General features: G+C 50.3%; 1 protein-coding gene across 9 annotated transcripts in view; it reads right to left on the bottom strand.

The window, feature by feature from the left end:
- The window catches only part of PPFIA1 (PTPRF interacting protein alpha 1), a 91,006-nt gene that overhangs the window by 30,413 nt on the left and 42,521 nt on the right, over window positions 1–18,072 (bottom strand). For all 9 annotated transcript variants that reach the window (XM_032414558.1, XM_032414557.1, XM_032414556.1 and 6 more), the window contains 6 exons: window positions 17,797–17,880; window positions 14,719–14,850; window positions 13,332–13,394; window positions 5,727–5,806; window positions 2,665–2,800; window positions 272–495 (listed from right to left, as the gene is read on the bottom strand). In XM_032414558.1, coding sequence (XP_032270449.1) covers window positions 272–495; window positions 2,665–2,800; window positions 5,727–5,806; window positions 13,332–13,394; window positions 14,719–14,850; window positions 17,797–17,880 — 719 coding nt within the window. The remainder of the gene's footprint in view (window positions 1–271; window positions 496–2,664; window positions 2,801–5,726; window positions 5,807–13,331; window positions 13,395–14,718; window positions 14,851–17,796; window positions 17,881–18,072) is intronic.

Genomic DNA, 18,072 nt, shown 5'->3' with positions numbered 1-18,072 from the left:
TGAATTCAAACTAAAGTCTTATTTGATGGAATTTTCAGCCAGCCTCCTCTGAGTTTCTGGATTCACATCAACCATTCTCTGCTAATTTGGAATTCGAGGTGAACACTCTTCTCCCCTGGTTAACTGTTATAATCGAGGGCAATCTCAAAACTTAATTCTTACAACAGAAGGGAAGTAGTTTTATTATCGCGGGACACTGAGAAAGCGTTCACAGTATTTGTTCCAGACTTTCCGAGTGTGATACCACTCCCCAGAGACCGCTCGTCTGTACCTGATCTCTTTGTTGATGGCATCCAGCTGTTCCTGAAGCATCATGGCCAGCGTCTGGGCATCGGCCTGCCCACTGGGTGACAGCAGAGCGGCCGAACTGAAGAGAGCGTCCCTGTCGTCTTCGCCATCAGACACGTCGACATCGCTCTCGAACGCCTGTGCCACATTTGCCAGCACGCTGGCTTGCTGGGCGCGCTCCCAATCCTGCTCATTCAAAGTCTGTACCTATAAATAAGAAAACTGAATCTCGGCAAGACGGAAGGTAACAACAGCAGTTACAGAAACTTCAAGGAAATCTATCCGAAACCCTGGAAGTTTCCAAACGGGAGCCCCAAAGACATGGGGAGCGGGCTGTCCCTCCGAGCTGCTGACATCTGCGGGGCAACAAGCAGTATCTGAGGCGCAGGGTGAGGGGGGCGGCCTATCGCCCAGACTGCCTACAAGGCTCACGCCCGCGGTGGACGCATTTCTGTGACGACATCCACATGGTGGGATGACCAGCTCAGAAACAGAATCTGAAAATTAAAACAGTATCTCGGTGCCAGTCAGCCACTCTCATGGGAAATAAAAAAACCCATGAAATCCCCGGGGGCTGGGTGCGCCTCAGTGGCCCTCATGTCTCACCGGTGTCCCAACGCGGGGGACCTGGAGCTGCCCGAGGCTCCCGCCCTCCCTTCCTGAGGCTGAGCGGTGAGGATGCAGCACGTGCCCTCAGGCGGCAGAGACGCCGACACGCTGAGCCCAAACCCCCCGGTCCGAGCAAGCAGGTGCTTGCAGGCACCACACACAGGACCGACCGCACACAGCGCTGTGCGGGGGTGCGAGCAGAGGCTCTCCTGGGGCTTTCCTGCCCCCCTCCCTCCACACCCGCCGTGCCCCTCCTCACTCTCAGCGGGGCGCTGGCCCCATCCCTGGGGACAGCCCTACCTGTAGGCACAAGGCCCGGCCCTCGCGTACTCAAGAACGTCATTCTGCCCTCTCTCTGGATAATCAACTTTCTACCAGTTCATTCACGTCAGCCTAAAAATGTTTTCTCCCTTCTCCCTCCAAACGAACAAAACAGAAACCACTGAACTTTTACCCCAGGGCTCCTTCCAGCTACCACTGCGTCTCTGCTCCCAACCAGAATACCCGCTCTCCAGAACGCTGCCCCTATTCTGTCTACGCATCCTCGCCTCCAGACACTGGAGCTTGTCGCAAGCGGGCTCCCCCAGAACTGGCCCCAGCTCACCAGCGAGCCCCATGCTACTAGTCCACCACTGCCCCTGACCTCCACGCTGCCCGGCCCAGCAGTGGGACCGGGCCTGCCGCTCTCCCTTCCCCCGAGCACCTTGCACACTGGGCTCACTGCTCCGTCTCCACTTGTGCACTGGGGAGCACCGGAGCGCTATCCTTGGACCTTGGGTCTACCCACAGGTGCCCACTCGGTGACTTTATCTAGGTGCCACAGGTGTGTCCTGGCCTCAATCCTTCTCTCCAGTCAAGGCCTCCTCAGGCCCAGACTGGAGTATCCAACTGCCCACCCGACATGTCCCCCCGGGTGTCTGATGGGCCCGCCGACCTGTGTGCGGGGCCGAGGCCCCACACTAGCCTCCACGACCCTGTGGTCCTCCTCACCTCAGGAGACAGACTTCCTGTTGTGGAGAGGTCCCGTGGCGAGGACCTGAGGCCTCCCACCACAGCCAGGCAAGGGAGCTGAAAGCGCACCCTCCAACCCCAGGTGGGCCTTCCGGTGGCGCAACCTCAGGAGACCCTGAGCCAGAAACACCCTGCTAAACCCTCCTAAGTTCACAGACACTGTGAACTACTGACTGTTCGTTCTAAGCCACTAAGCTCCACAGCAAGTTGTTAAACAGCAGCAGATAACTGATAGATGTACGCATCTGACTTTCCCTTGCCTGGCCTCCCCTCGCTGCACGCAGAGGCTGTGCACGCAGATGGCCCGGCCTCTCGTCTGTCCTTACCGCTGCAGCCCCAGGGCTACCGTGACGCCTGGCCCAAAGTCGTTCAATGAGGACGGGCGCTCAAAACACAGACATGTCTATAAAGACACATGCTGCTGACCAGACAAAAGCATGAATGTAAACTTCCAAATGTGCATTCTTTTTGCTTAAGGATGAACACGTGTTTACTCTTAATATCTCAAAACTGTACTAATCAGCACTGTGCCGTGCTTAACCGTAAGTCATGCTTTATCCACATTTCTACTCTTCAAAAAGAAAAAAAGCCCTAAAAGTAGACTCGTAGCCCGCAAAAGAAGAATGGGGTGAGGAGAGAGAGAAAGTGACCTATCGGCAGTGTGACTCCAGAACAGCCTCCAAGCCAGGGGACAAGGTAGGTGACCTTCACGGAGGTGGGGGGGCCCGAGAGCCCACTGGGGACGGAGGCCCTTGCCTTGGAAGGCTCATCTCGCAGAGCGGCCAGACGGCCCTTCTGGGGGCGCCGCAACACCGCGCTGCTGCTGTAGGAGTCCATGGGGCTGTCTGCCACAGGGAACCGGAAATCAGGGACACTGCCCAAGTGCGGTCGGCTGAAACACGGGAAAAAAAAGGTCGTTACTGGGAGAAAAATGAACTGTGAGCTTTGTCAGCCAAGCCAGAACCTGTCAGTTTGGATTTCACAGAAAAAGGTCTCCAAGGAGGGCATCTGTTCCCCTTGCTCCTATAGCCCACTGCCCACGCTCTGTGGAGAGTGTCTCCGTCCCAGCAGGTGCAACACCTGGACACCCAGGAAAAGCAGGGCAGATGCCCTGCACAGGCAGGTGAGCGCGCCACGGCCCAGCTGTCTGGGAGCCAGAGGGTGGACGTGCTCTCCAGCTCAGAACCCAGCCCCAGGCCCGCTGTCCTGCATCTCTGTGCCCCCTTCTCTCCCAGGAAGCACACCGACCCATCACGCTGGCCTTCAACTGCCAGCGTCCCACAGTGCGAGGCCTAGCGACCACAGGGATCCCTACACCTGCCGCTGACAGGCGCTTTGGGGTCACCGGCGGCAGAAACCTCCTGAACCCCAACTCACAGCTTATGTGAACTGCGTCTGGCAGCACACCTGGCGTTTCCAGGTCAAAAGCACAGACCTGTGTGCAGTTAGACCGACAGACAACCCACTCCCTCGGCTGGAGAAGTCCAAGGGAAGGCAGATGGAGCCCTGGGCACCTAGGAGGGAGATGCTGAAGTGGGCCGTTAGCGGCGCCCCTCAGGAAAGGCTCTGGACAAGAACTGGTCAGCAGAGGTGAAGGAGGGCGGCAGCTGCCAGCCCGCACGCCCGGCCTCGGTCTCACCCCCTGCGCTCTGACCCCGGCACGGAGTCCAGTGGCTCCTTGCTCCCTGGGAAAGAGGAGCGACTGCCTTCGTTTTCAGAAATCCTTAAGATCCTGGGCGACAGGACCCACTCATCTGATTAAGGTCAATTCAAGAAGGGACCCCTGGTGCCTCCCCGCGTGGTCCGCAGACAGGGCCGCTCCGACGGGCTGCCTCCTCCACCTGCGCTCCACACACCTCCCTGTGGCTTTTAAAGGAACGTCTTCATCCAGTGTGCCGGACGGTGCTGCTGGCCACAGCCTCCCTTCCCCTCCTCTAGTCCCTGCTTCCTGAAGCCGCCCGCCTACGCTCAGCAGGAGTTCGAGCACGGCCGCTTTGGGGCCACGGCACATTGCAGAATCAGCGGGAGCTACACGCACAAAACCGCCCGAGTGTGATGTGGGGTGGTTCACAGATCCTCCGAAGGTCACGAGTGTCACTGAATTCTGACTCCTTTCCGGGGCTCACTTCCTCCCAAGCCCGCCACCCTGCATCCGGTCGTGTCCCCGAGCTCTGTCCCATCGGCCCCATCTGTGTGTGGAAGCCTGTCTCTGCAACCTAGACTGTATCTTCCTGCTGGAGAAGGTCACGCCAACAAGACCAGGGGGGCCGGGCTTGCCGGCTGCCAGCCATCTTTCCAGTCCCGACCCCATGGCCCGCCCGTGCTTACCGCGACACTTCTTCCGTCTCAGCTCCTACAAGCCTCTCGTCTGCCACCGGGGGTGAGACCTCTACATGAGACTGCTTGGAACACACCCCTTCCTCCGTCAGCCTCCTGCCCACGGTCTTCGGACCACACAGCCGCCCGTGACCATGGCCGCTCCCTCTGCCCCTCTATCCTTCACGTTTGCTAGCACACACAGGACAGGCAGATACACGCAGACTTCTCTGTCGTCACACCATCCCACGGTGCCACCTCTCAGGTTCCCGCACAGCCCCTTCCCTTCAGGACTCCAACTTCTGCAAGAGTGGCGGGTGCTGTGTCCACCTCGTCGTCCTCTGTTTGCTCCCGTGGGCCTCCTCACACACATATCTGCAAGCCCTTGAGCAGCAACACTCAAGACCCTGGCCTCTCACCAGCGAGGCTCTCTATCAGCAAACCTGCTCTGTGCCCTGATCCTGCACACCTCCCTCTCTGGACACACACTCGCGCTCCTCCAAGCTCTCCCTCCGGTGGTTCCACAGACAGGGACAGCTTCCAGCTCTGCCTCTCTGTGACTCTGCCTTCCCTGATGCGTCCTTCTCCTTCCTACATACAGGCTCAATGGGGACAGCCGCAAGATACCCTCGACCTTCCGGAGAGCCCACGTCTGCAATCGCAGAAACAGCTGCGCAGCCTGAGTGCGCCTGCGACCCGAGCCGGAGCCGGCTTCCTGCAGACTAGGGGGGGCCCGTCAGCTACTCCAGCAGCTCTCGTTCAAGCGTGACTCTCACGTGATGACCACGTCCTACAACGGGGCAAACAAACCTTGCAGCACCTTCACGGCACTTACACTACCTGCAGGATGCGGGGCGACCTGCTAGGCCCACGGGCTGGGTGACCTGCTCCCACAGCCGCCAACTCTGAGCTGTCCCAATAGGTTAAGGCAACTACACATCATTCTCCTTCAGTCCCTTAAAAAATGTAGAAAACTACAAGCGCTATGCCAAGACCACGAATGTCAAGGCATCCCCACAGTTCTGGCTGTGCAGCCACTCCCTTGGTGACTTCAGCGACCTTGTGGAGGGGCCTACCGCTCCCAGGTGCAGAGGGCCCTCATCTGACAGGCTGGGCTCCGTCCCCCTGGCCCCACACCAGCAGCGCCACACTCCGGGGGCCTGCAAATTCACCTGCCCACGCAGGAACTAATCATCCCCTACCTTCCAAACCTCCGCCCGCAGCTGTGAGCTTGGTCGATGACAGGACTCCCAGTCCCCCTAGGTGCCCAAACCTAACCTTTCCCTCTTGCCTGCCACTAAGCTAGCTACCAGCTCCATATGACCAAAGGCACACTCTTACAGGCCCACACAGTGCTAAAACAGGCATGTGTGAACTGGTCCAGGTCAGGCCCACGGTTCATCTAGTCTGTATTTGCGGGCTGGTTCGGGTCATACGCACGGCAAAGGGAAGCGGCCCTCGGCCTCATCTGGAACATCTCCGTGAACTGGTACATGTCATACCCGTGATGAAGGGGCGCGCCTCTCAGTCTTGTCTGGTCTAATTCAGCTCTCAGTGCTTCCACATTTAGGACAAGCTGATCCTACAAAAGAACAAAGGACGTCCACTGTAGCCATCTCTTTCAGGATTCAAAATGATCTGCATCAACAGACTTTTTTTTTTTTGTAATTTTTAATTTTATTATGTTAGTCACCATACAATACATCATTAGTTTTTGATGTAGTGATCCACGATCCATTGTTTTCGTATAACACCCAGTGCTCCATGCAGTACGTGCCCTCCTTAATACCCATCACCGGGCTAACCAATCCCCCCTCCCCGCTCCCCTCTAAAACCCTGTTTGTTTCTCAGGTCCATAGTCTCTCATGGTTCATCTCTCCCTCCAATCCCCCCCGCCCATTTTTCCCTTCCTTCTCCTAATGTCCTCCATGTTATTCCTTATGTTCCACAAATAAGTGAAACCATATGATAATTGACTTTCTCTGCTTGACTTATTTCGCTTAGCATAATCTCCTCCAGTCCCATCCATGTTGATGTAAAAGTTGTGTATTCATCCTTTCTGATGGCTGAGTAATATTCCATTGTATATATGGACCACATTTTCTTTATCCATTTGTCTGTTGAAGGGCATCTCAGCTCTTTCCACAGTTTGGCTATTGCGGACATTGCTGCTATGAACATTGGGTGCATATGGCCCTTCTTTTCACTACATCTGTGTCTTTGGGGTAAATACCCAGTAGTGCAATTGCTGGGTCATAGGTTAGCTCTATTTTTAAATTTTTGAGGAACCTCCACACTGTTTTCCAAAGTGGCTGTACCAACTTGCATTCCCACCAACAGTGTAAGAGGGTTCCCCTTTCTCCACAACCTCTCCAACATTTGTTGTTTCTTTCCCTGTCCATTTTGGCCATTCTAACTGGTGTAAGGTGGTATCTCAGTGTGGTTTTGATTTGGATTTCCCTGATGGCTAATGATGATGACATTTTTTCATGTGTCTGTTAGCCATTTGTATGTCTTCTTCAGAGAAGTGTCTGTTCATCTCTTCTGCCCACTTTTTGACTTGATTATGTGTTTTTTGAGTGTTGAGTTTGAGAAGTTCTTTATAGATTTTGGATACCAGCCCTTTATCTATAGTGTCATTTGCAAATACCTTCTCCCATTCTGTGGGTTGCCTCTTTGTTTTGTGGACTGTTTCCTTTGCTGTGCAGAAGCATCTTGATGAAGTCCCAAAAGTTCATTTTTGCTTTTGTTTCACTAGCTTTTGGAAATGTATCTTGAAAGCAGTTGCTGTGGCCGATGTCAAAGAGGTTATTGCCTATGTTCTCCTCTAGGATTTTGATGGATTCCTGTCTCACATTGAGGTCTTTCATCCACTTTGAGTTTATCTTTGTGAATGGTGTTAGAGAATGGTCGGGTTTCATTTTTCTGCATGTGGCTGTCCAATTTTCCCAGCACCATTTATTCAAGAGACTGTCTTTTTTCCATTGCATGTTTTTTCCTGCTTTGTCAAAGATTATTTGACCATAGAGGTGAGGGTGCATATCCGGGTTCTCTATTCTGTTCCATTGGTCTGTATGTCTGTTTTTGTGCCAGTACCATGCTGTCTTGGTGATCACTGATTTGTAATATAGCTTGAAATCGGGCAACGTGATGCCCCCAGCTTTGTTTTTCTTTTTCAACATCTCCTTGGCGATTCGGGGTCTTTTCTGATTCCATACAAATTTTAGGATTGTTTGTTCCAGCACTTTGAAAAATGTCATTGGAATTTTGATCGGGATGGCAGTGAAGGTATAGATTGCTCTGGGTAGCATAGACTTTTTTTTTTTTTTTTTAAAGATTTTATTTATTTGACACAGAGAGAGAAAGCACAAGTAGGCAGAGAGGCAGGCAGAGAGAGAGGGAGAAGCAGGCTCTCCACCGAGCCGGGAGCTGGACGCGGGGCTCGATCCCAGGACCAAGGGACCATGACCTGAGCCGAAGGCAGCCGCCCAACCGACTGAGCCACCCAGGCGCCCCTAGCATAGACATTTTAACAATGTTTATTCTTCCGATCCATGAGCATGGAATATTTTTCCATCTTTTTGTGTCTTCTTCAATTTCTTTCATGAGTGTTTTGTAGTTCCTAGAGTATAGATCCTTTACCTCTTTGGTTAGGTTTATTCCGAGGTATCTTATGGTTTTTGGTGCTATTGTAAATGGAATCGTTTCTTTAATTTCTCTTTCTACAGTTGCATTGTTAGTGTATAAGAAAGCAACTGATTTCTGTGCATTGATTTTGTATCCTGCCACATTACTGAATTGCTGGATGAGTTCTAGTAATTTGGGGGTGGAGTCTTTTGGGTTTTCCACATAAAGTATCATGTCGTCTGCGAAAAAAGAGAGTTTGACTTCTTCTTTGCCAATTTGAATATCTTTTATTTCTTTTTGTTGTCTGATTGCTGTTGCTAGGACTTCTAGTACTATGTTGAACAACAGTGGTGAGAGTGGGCACCCTTGACGTGTTCCTGATCTTAAGGGAAAGGCTCTCAGCTTTTCCCCATTGAGGATGATATTCGCTGTGGGTTTTTCATAGATGGATTTTATGAGCTTGAGGAATGTTCCCTCTATCCCTATACTCTGGAGAGTTTTAATCAGGAAAGGATGTTGTATTTTGTCAAATGCTTTTTCTGCATCAATTGAGAGGACCATATGGTTCTTCTCCCTCCTCTTATTAATGTGATCTATCACATTGATTGATTTGCGAATGTTGAACCACCCTTGCATCCGGGGATAAATCCCACTTGGTCGTGATGGATGATCCTTTTAATGTATTGTTGGATCCTATTAGCTAGGATTTTGTTGAGGATTTTGGAATCCATATTCATCAGGGATATCGGTCTGAAATTCTCCTTTTTGATGGGGTCTTTGCCTGGTTTGGGGATTAAGGTAATGCTGGCCTCATAGAAAGAGTTTGGAAGTTTTCCTTCTGTTTCTATTTTTTGAAACAGCTTCAGTAGAATAGGTATTATTTCTTCTTTGAATGTTTGGTAGAATTCCCCAGGGAATCCATCAGGCCCTGGACTCTTGTTTTTGGGGAGGTTTTTGATCACTGCTTCAATCTCGTTACTGGTTATTGGCCTATTCAGGTTGTCAATTTCTTCCTGTTTCAGTCTTGGCAGCTTATAGGTTTCCAGGAAGGCCTCCATTTCATCCAGATTGCTCAGTTGATTGGCATATAGTTGTTGATAATAATTTCTAATAATTGTTTCTATTTCCTTGGTGTTAGTCGTGATCTCTCCCCTTTCATTCATAATTTTATTAATTTGGGTCCTTTCTCTCTTCTTTTGGATAAGTCTGGCCAGTGGTTTATCAATCTTATTAATTCTTTCAAAGAACCAACTTCTAGTTTCGTTGATCTGATCTACTGTGTTTCTGGTTTCTAATTCATTGATTTCTGCTCTAATTTTAATTATTTCTCTTCTAATGCGTGGCTTAGGCGTCGTTTGTTGCTTTTTCTCTAGTTCTTTAAGGTGTAGAGTTAGTTGGTGAATTCGGGATTTTTCTATTTTTTTGAGTGAGGCTTGGATGGCTATGTATTTCCCCCTTAGGACTGCCTTTGCAGTATCCCATAGGTTTTGGACCCATGTGTTTTCATTGTCATTGATTTCCATGAATTGTTTAAGTTCTTCTTTGATTTCTTGGTTGACCCAAACATTCTTGAGCAGAGTGGTCTTTAGCTTCCAAGTGTTTGAATTTCTGCCAAATTTTTTCTTGTGATTGAGTTCCAGTTTTAGAGCATTGTGGTCTGAGAATATGCAGGGAATAATCTCAGTCTTTTGATATCGGTTGAGACCTGATTTGTGACCCAGTATATGGTCTATTCTGGAGAAAGTTCCATGTGCGCTCGAGAAGAATGAGTATTCTGTTGTTTTAGGGTGGAATGTTCTGTAAATATCTATGAGGTCCATCTGGTCCAATATATCATTCAAAGCTCTTGTTTCCTTGTTGATTTTCTGCTTAGATGATCTGTCCATTGCTGAGAGTGGAGTATTGAGGTCTCCTACAATTAACGTATTGTTATCAATATGACTCTTTATTTTGGTTAACAGTTGGCTTATGTAGATGGCTGCTTCCATGTTGGGGGCATAGATATTTACAAGTGTTAGATCTTCTTGTTGGATAGACCCTTTAAGAATGATATAGTGTCCTTCTGTGTCTCTAATTACAGACTTTAGTTTAAAATCTAATTTGTCTGATATAAGAATTGCTACCCCAGCTTTCTTTCGAGGTCCGCTGGCATGGAAGATGGATCTCCATCCCTTCACTTTCAGTCTGGATGTCTCTTTAGGTTCAAAATGAGTCTCTTGTAGACAGCATATGGATGGGTCCTGTCCAATCTGCAACCCTGTGCCGTTTTATGGGAGTGTTTAGGCCATTCACGTTGAGAGTGATTATTGAAAGATATGAATTAATTGTCATCATGTTGCCTGTGAAGATGTTGTTTTTATAGATTGTCCCTGTAAATTTCTGTTGTAGATCACTCTTGGGGTCTTTCTCCTTTTATAGAACCCCCCTTAATATTTCTTGCAGGGCCGGCTTAGTGGTCACATATTCTTTTAACTTCTGCCGGTCGTGGAAGCTCTGCATGTCTCCATCCATTCTAAATGAAAGCCTTGTCGGATAAAGTATTCTTGGCTGCGTGTTCTTCTCGTTTAGTACCCTGAATATGTCTTGCCAGGCCTTTCTGGCTTGCCAGGTCTCTGTGGATAGGTCTGACGTTATTCTGATGTTCCTCCCTCTGTACGTAAGGAATCTCTTCCCCCTAACTGCCCTCAAGAGGGTTTCCTTGGTTCTAAGATTTGCGAGTTTTACTATTACATGCTGGGGTGTTGGCCTGTTTTCCTTGATCTTAGGAGGGGTCCTCTCTGCCTCTAGGACGCAAATGTTTGTTTCGTTCCCCAGATTAGGGAAGTTCTCAGCTATGATTTGCTCAAATACATCTTCTAGCCCTCTCTCTCTCTCCACTCCCTCCGGGATTCCAATTATTCTGACATTGGAACGCCTCATGATGTCATTTATTTCTCTGATTCTATTTTCATGGATTCTGAGTTGTTTTTCCCTGGCCTCCTCTTTTCCCTTTTTATCTATTATACTGTCTTCCAGGTCGCTTATTCTCTCCTCTGTCTCAGTTACCCTAGCTGTTAGATTATCTAGGTTGGATTGGATCTCATTGATAGCATTTTTAAGTTCTGCCAATTCACCTTTTATTTCTGCCCTTAGAGACTCTATGTTGCCATTAATTGATTTCTCCATTCTAGCCACTGTCTTCACAATTGCTAGCCTGAATTCCATCTCTGACATCTTGTTTATGTCTGCATCCATTTGTAAATCTGCAGCATAAGTCATAATCTCTGAGTCTTTTCTGTTTTGGGGGCTCCTCCTCCTAGTCATTCTGTTGATGGGTGTTTGAGGGAATGTATAGAGTCCAAATTATTGACCAGAACCCAAGCAAGATGCACCTGTTTTCTTGGGACCTTAGGGTTGCTGGCCTCTTGTTTTCCCAGCCTGTCTTCTGCGGGAGGGGCCTGCCGCGCTGTTACTCAGGCAACCCTGTTTGGGCGGAGTTGCCCTGAGCCCCTGTGGCGGGGGATGGGCTCACTGGGAATCAGTCTTTGGGGCTTTTGTTCCCTGGCGCCTTTCCCTGGCGGCTTTCCGCGTCTCTTCCGCGAGTCAGAGCAGAAGAGACCGTTTCCAACCCTCTGCCTCAGAGCAGAGAGACCTCAGTCTGTTCTTCAGTGAGCTCTCCAGGCCACACTGTCTCCGTTTCTGTCCCTGCTGCTATAAACTGCAGCGTCCTGGGTTGTGCGCCCCTCCGCAGCGCTCCCAGTCCTGCCTCCAGGTCGGGGCACGTCTCTGCCCTTTGTGCTTCTAAAACCGCCAGCTGCTCCCAATTCACGCGTGCGCGACTCCGCCGCTTGGGGTCCTGTCCTGGGGACTGCAGTTCGCGTGCGTGCGACTCAGCCGCTCGGGGTTTCCACCCCGGGGGTGGCAGTTCACCAGCGCGACTCCGGCGCACCGGGTTTCCGTCTCGGAGGCTGCAGTTCGCATGCGTGCGACCGTCGCTCCGGTTTCTGTCCGGGGGGCTGCAGTTCGCGTGCGCGCGACCCCGCCGGTCCGGTTTTCCACCCCGGGGGCTGCCCTAAAGTCCTTTCCCAACGCTACCGGTCTGCGGGTCTGCGAGTCTGTGCCCCGTCTGCAGCGCACGAGGCTGTCACTCACCGGCGGTGTAGGATCCCCACGTCCAGGCACCCTCCCGCCGCTGTTTATCCTCCGATATCTGCCCGCAGGATCACGGCTCTCCGCTTCGTACCTCACAACCAACTGCCTGCGATATTCTGTTTGTAGAGATCCAGATCTTCTTACATCTCAGGCTGGATTCGTGGGTGCTCAGAGTGGTCTGGTAGTTATCCAGCTCAATTCCGGGGACCAGCTGAAGTAGGGTCCCCTACTCCTCCGCCATCTTTTTCCTGCATCAACAGACTCTTAAACACAGAGCATATACTGGTGGTTGCCAGAGGGGATGTGGCTGGGGTGGCATCGATGAAGGGGATGAAGAGGTGAAGACGTATAAGCTTCCAGTTCACAATCAGTAAGTCACGGGGATGGAGAGTGCAGCCCAGGGCACACGGCCAGTGATCCTACAGTGATGCTGTCTGGGGACGGGAGGTGACCGCAGTGGTGAGCACTGAGTGACGTACAGACTTGTGCGTCCGTGTGCTGTACACCCAAAACAGACCGAACGCCGTAGGTTAATGATGAGTCTATTACAAAATATGGAAAAGTGATTTGCATCACGTGTGCTCAAATGCTGAGCATAACCACAACAGGATAAATTTAGCAGTTACAAACACCCAACATTTAATTTTGATCAAGTTTTCTCCAAGAGCCCTACAGTAAACATAAACACTCAGATCACCAAATTAACTGCATAAACCCTAGTGGACAGAGAGTTGTTAGGTCTCAGTCATAGCCAGCTTTTAGAGAATAAACACCAAGCCATTAATAATTACTAATTTTGTAGCAAGAAGCAGAACTTTTTGGGTGGTGGGGAGAATGATGCTCACGCTCTACTGTGCATACTTCTCTGTTTTGTTTTTGTCTTGCACAGAGCATTTGTAGCTCAGCCTCACTTCTGTCCACGCAGAACAGTGAGCAAAACCGACAGAACTCTTAGGTCACCCAGTAGCTCGCTAGCCATGCGGCCCACGCAGTAGCCGCGTGCCACATGCACGTATCGGGTTAAGTAAACTTTAACTTCACCCGCTTCTCTTTACAGTTGTAAATGCGGCTTCGAGAATACTTTAGACGACACACGTGTCTCGTGTTAACCTCCTGCTGGCCAGCACTGCACTAGATGAGAGGTTTACGGGAACAGTTCGCTTTCGAACGAACCAGAAAGGACTCAAATCCTGAACCATGCCCGCATAGGACCACTGGAAAGCTCATGGCAGCGGACTGCCGCGGGGGTCCTGTGACCCCAGGAGCACATGTGCAGCCACTGCAGCAGCCCTGAACTCTGCTCCACTCACATCTCAGCGGCTCTCCAAAGGATTTAGAGAGGAAAGTACCTTATCATGTTGCGCTTCTTCCAACTGCTTCTTCGCAGTTTCAACTTCTCTCAATAGAGAATTCTGAAAAACATATAGACAGTACTTTACTGTTGGTTCTTGAAAATGTTCCACACAATACAAGTATGGCCACGCCTTTGTGTAAAATAATACGGTACCACAGAAAAGTAACGGGTCACAGGACCACACCAATGAGCAGGCCTACACGCCCACAGAGCGAATGCGGACAGTGACGTCACAACATTTAACAATGAGTCCGTGTAAAATTTCTTCACCGATCTATTTTCTAAATGTAAGAATGACAAGTTCACGGAGTAATCTTATTTTAATCAGTTAAACCAGTTTGTACTAGACTTTAGGCTTTGTAATTCATCAGTTACTTGGGAATCCTGACGTAAGTTTCAAATGTATAATTCAAATCTAAGATAAAGACATTCCTACATGAAGGCTGGCCCACTGATCAAGGAGAAGTGCGGTAACTACCCTACGTGGTAATTATGCATTTCATAATGGGTTTTACGTAAAACAAATGTGTCATGTAATCAGCAGTGATCACTGGTGTCTCCGAAATGAGCATGACTCCAAGTGCCAATCTCAGGGAAGATTCTGGGCCCATCTTTAGGGACACGGCTGTAGCCAGAATAGATTTTATCAAGCCGGAATCCAACTGTTGCCATCAGAACTTCTCTGACATAGATTCTAGGACACTCCTTCACTCCGGTTACAGCTCAGGTATTTCCAAGATGACAGCTGTAAGAGCCCAGGCTCAGACTTTTTCCAAACCAGATGAAAAGAGAGAAGGCAGGAGATGGAAAAGGAGAATGTCTGTTTTCAGCTGATTAAACCCCTTATATAACACTAGGCTCCTACACTGTCATCTTCATAAGCGGGACAGAAATTAGCCCCCGAAGCAAGAGCATCGCGGCTGAGGGCTGAACACAGTTTCGTGCAGGGCTGGTGAAGGAGGCGACGTCCGGCCACTGCCCAGTGCTGGAAATCAAGGGTCACTGGCACACAGCCACACCCACTTGTCACCTACGGTCTATGGCTACTTTTATGATAATTATATTGACTAGCATGAGGTTATTTTACACATATTCACAATTAATAAAAGCCTACGATACTTACAATTCTGGCCCTTTACAGACCCAGTTTACAGACTTCTGCTCTAGACTAAGAGTAATACACACATGTCGAGTGAGGACAGGACACTGGAAGTCAATTCAGTGAGTGGATTAACAGTCTGTCCTGTTTCCACGTCAAAGAATAATTTCTACTTTCTGTAATGTCTGTCACCCGCTGTTCTGCATTACTCCTCAGGAGCAGAGTGTGAACACTCTCTTTGTGGAGGGTGGGAGCCCCCTGGGGCATGTTCTCAATGTCCCACCTTGTCTTCCAGAGCAGCCATTCTCTCCTTAAGATGAAGCTGAAGCCTCTCATTGGATTCAGAAAGAAGCTTGTCAACAGTGTCTGATAAACGCTTGTTATGTTCTTCATTCATTTTTTCTCTCTGCCTTGCCTAAGAGAGAAGAAACAAAAGTTTACAAACTTCAAGAAAAGGTATGATCCATAGTTTAGCTATTGTGGATATTGCTGCTATAAATATTGGGGTGCAAGTGCCCCTTTGAATCACTATGTTTATAGCTTTTGGGGTAAATACCTAGTAGTGCAATTGCTGGGTTATAGGGTAGCTCTATTTTTAACTTTCTGAGGGACTTTCATACTATTTTCCAGAGTGGCTGCACCCGTTTGCATTCCCAACAGTGACAGATAAATGGATAAAGAAGATGCGTTGTGTGTGTGCGTGTGTGTGTGGAATATTACTCAGCCACCAAAAAGAATGAAAGCTTGTCATTTGCAATGACGTGGACAGAACTAGATAGACGGTATTATGCTAAAGGAAGTAAGGCAGTCAGAGAAAGACATACACCATATGATTTCACTCATGTGGAATTTAAGAAACAAAACAGATGAACATAGGGGAAAGGAGGGAAAAATAAAACAAAACCAGAGAGGGAGACAAACCATAAGAGACTCTTCACTCTAGGAAACACACTGAGGGCTGCTGGAGGGGAGGGCGGTGGGGGGCTGGGGTAACTGGGTGACGGGCATTAAGGGCACGTGATGTCATGAGCGCTGGGTGTTACATGCAACCAACGAATCACTGACCTCTACCTCTGAAACTACTAATACCCTATGTTGTTAACTAAATTGAATTTAAATTTAAAACTTTTTTCAAAAGAGAAAAGGTATGATCAGTATTTCCGAAGTGCCAAAGACCAATGGTGTGACTCGCTTGTGTGCTGCCCTGGGCCGGCCTCCCCCACTGCCATCCCTGGGCCACTCGTGCACCAGCACCGATGTATCGGCAGAGAAATGCAGGGACAAGTCCCCAAGATCATTAATTAGAAGGTCCCACTATTTCTGTTAAACAAAGCACTCACGGGGCCGCGGGAATGTCACGAGTTATTAACTCTCAGATGACTTGGAAGGCAGATTTACATGCAGGAACGAGCATATTTTTAAGGGGATCAGCTTATTTACACACGGGAAAGGGGAGGAATTTTCCCGTGTATAAACAGAAGCTTGGCTCTGGTTTTGGGGGGGGGGTAATGAATCAAGTTACATAGCAAAATTTCAGAAAATTTTGGAAAAAACTCAGTGGCAACAGAGACTTTCACCTGTTTTTCTTTTTTTTTTTTTTTTTTTTTAAAGATTTTATTTATTTATTTGACAGAGAGAGACAGCGAGAGAGGGAACACAAGCAGGGGGAGTGGGAGAGGGAGAAGCAGGCTTCCCGCCGAGCAGGGAGCCCGATGCGGGGCTCGATCCCAGGACCCTGGGATCATGACCTGAGCCGAAGGCAGACGCTTAACGACTGAGCCACCCAGGCGCCCCTCACCTGTTTTTCTTTATGTTCTTACATCACCTGAATGTTCTGTAATGATAACTTACATTCAAAGATTACAACTAATTGCCTCAAGGAATTTAAAAATGCAGTAACAAAGTTGATAGGTCTGTGTTTATCAAACCATCAACCATTTCCTGGTTTAAAGAGCTTGTGTTTGCCCCCTCTCCTGAAGGAAGACGAAACCTGAGGCGTGGGAACAGGAAGTACTCAGGGCAGCGGTTAGGACGGTCACTGAGAGCATCACCTGGGCCAGGGGACAGGGCTCAGGGGCTTGTCCCGGGCGGACGGCAGCGGGGACGGGGTAGAGATGGGCCCTCCAGCCGTGCTGCCCACGTAGGAGGAGTGAGCCCACAAGGAAGCACCACAGCCTGGGCAGCAGAGTCAAAGCCTCTGTGCTCTGGCCTCGTCTGTGAAACATGGGTGCTGGCACCTGTCTTCTGGCGAGGGTGGAAGAGCACAGAGAATCACACCTCGCCCCCAGCAACTACCATCATTTGGAAACGACCCAGCACACTCCACAAGAAGGAATCAGCATTCGAGTATTTTTAAAGCAAAACAGCTTAGAAGTTTACTTTGAATTGCCTTAGTTATAAAAGAATCCCCATCTCAACACCTGTCCTTTCAAACGACAATCCAGTCCTGAAAAGCAATGAAGTGCACCCTCTAAACAGCCAAAGTCTAATTCTCTAAGAGGCGAGCGCCTGCCTGTGTGCACGCGTGTGCGTGTGTGATGGGGGGGGCAGGGGCTGACCAACACGCAGTCCTGTGACGGGAGTCAGAATCCTCACTTCCCAGAAGCTCGTGTGGGACCCTCGGCAACCACTGGCCAAGCGCATTTCTGGTGAAAACAAAACCTGATGGCCTTGACTGACAGCCTATGGCGAGGTGCCAGCTGCCTGGGGCCACGGCCCGGTTCTGTTCCTGGTTTGTCCACACTGACATTTGAGCAACTCCTCCGGCAAAAACTCTCCGGGGACTCAACGGACATGAACCTCGTCTCTATCACAGCTCAATTTCGGGTTTCCTCTTCTTAGGAATATCCGTCCTGACCTATGCCTTTATGTCTGGAGCGATACTTCAGTATTTTAGGATGGAGGTCAGGCCCGTGACCTGAATTCGGGACCTCAATGTCATGTCCTAGGCGAGCAGACTGATCCTCTAGGATGATGCGCCTTCCCCTGAGTTTCAGGGGTCCCCAGCCAGCACCTCCAGTTTGGTGGAGGGGCACCTGTGAGATCCCACCTGCACGTGGAGCAGTTCCGCTGACAAGCTCGTCAGAGCAGCGGGATGTGGGGTCCCCGCACCCTGGCAGCACTGCCCAGGGGGCACCGCTCTCTTCCCCCGCCACCAGTGCTGACATAACACTGTTCATGTGGTGGGTGCCCCCACCAGCAGAAAGCTCGCGGAGGAGGCCACTAACGCTGCACCTGACGGAATCGAGAAGGGGACCAGCATCTGGGTGGGGAGAGGCGGGGAACGAGGCACCGCCTCCCCCTACCTGAGCCCTGTGCTCAAGCAGCGCGCGGCGTGCGGCCTTTCTGCTCGGACACGTACCCGCTGCAGTTCCTGGTTCTTCTCCTCCAACTGCGCCTCCATCTGGCGGAGCCTCTCCTCGATGTTGCCGTGCCTCTCCTCGGCCTGTCGGCAGAAACACCGTCAGCTCGGCGGGCGGCCCCCCGTCAGTGCCAGCATGCTGTGCGCGACCGCGGTAGCCACAAGCACCACATGCTCTGCGCGGGCTCTCCCACCGGCTGGCGTGGACATCCTCTCCTCCCGCCGGGAACACACCCTGTGCGGCCTCAGGCGTCACAGTGTGAAGCAGCCGGCCTC

The sequence above is a fragment of the Phoca vitulina genome, unplaced genomic scaffold, assembly GCF_004348235.1.
Source record: "Phoca vitulina isolate PV1807 unplaced genomic scaffold, GSC_HSeal_1.0 scaffold16, whole genome shotgun sequence".
Lineage (NCBI taxonomy): Eukaryota > Metazoa > Chordata > Mammalia > Carnivora > Phocidae > Phoca > Phoca vitulina.
This window is presented reverse-complemented; position numbering and strand designations above follow the sequence as displayed.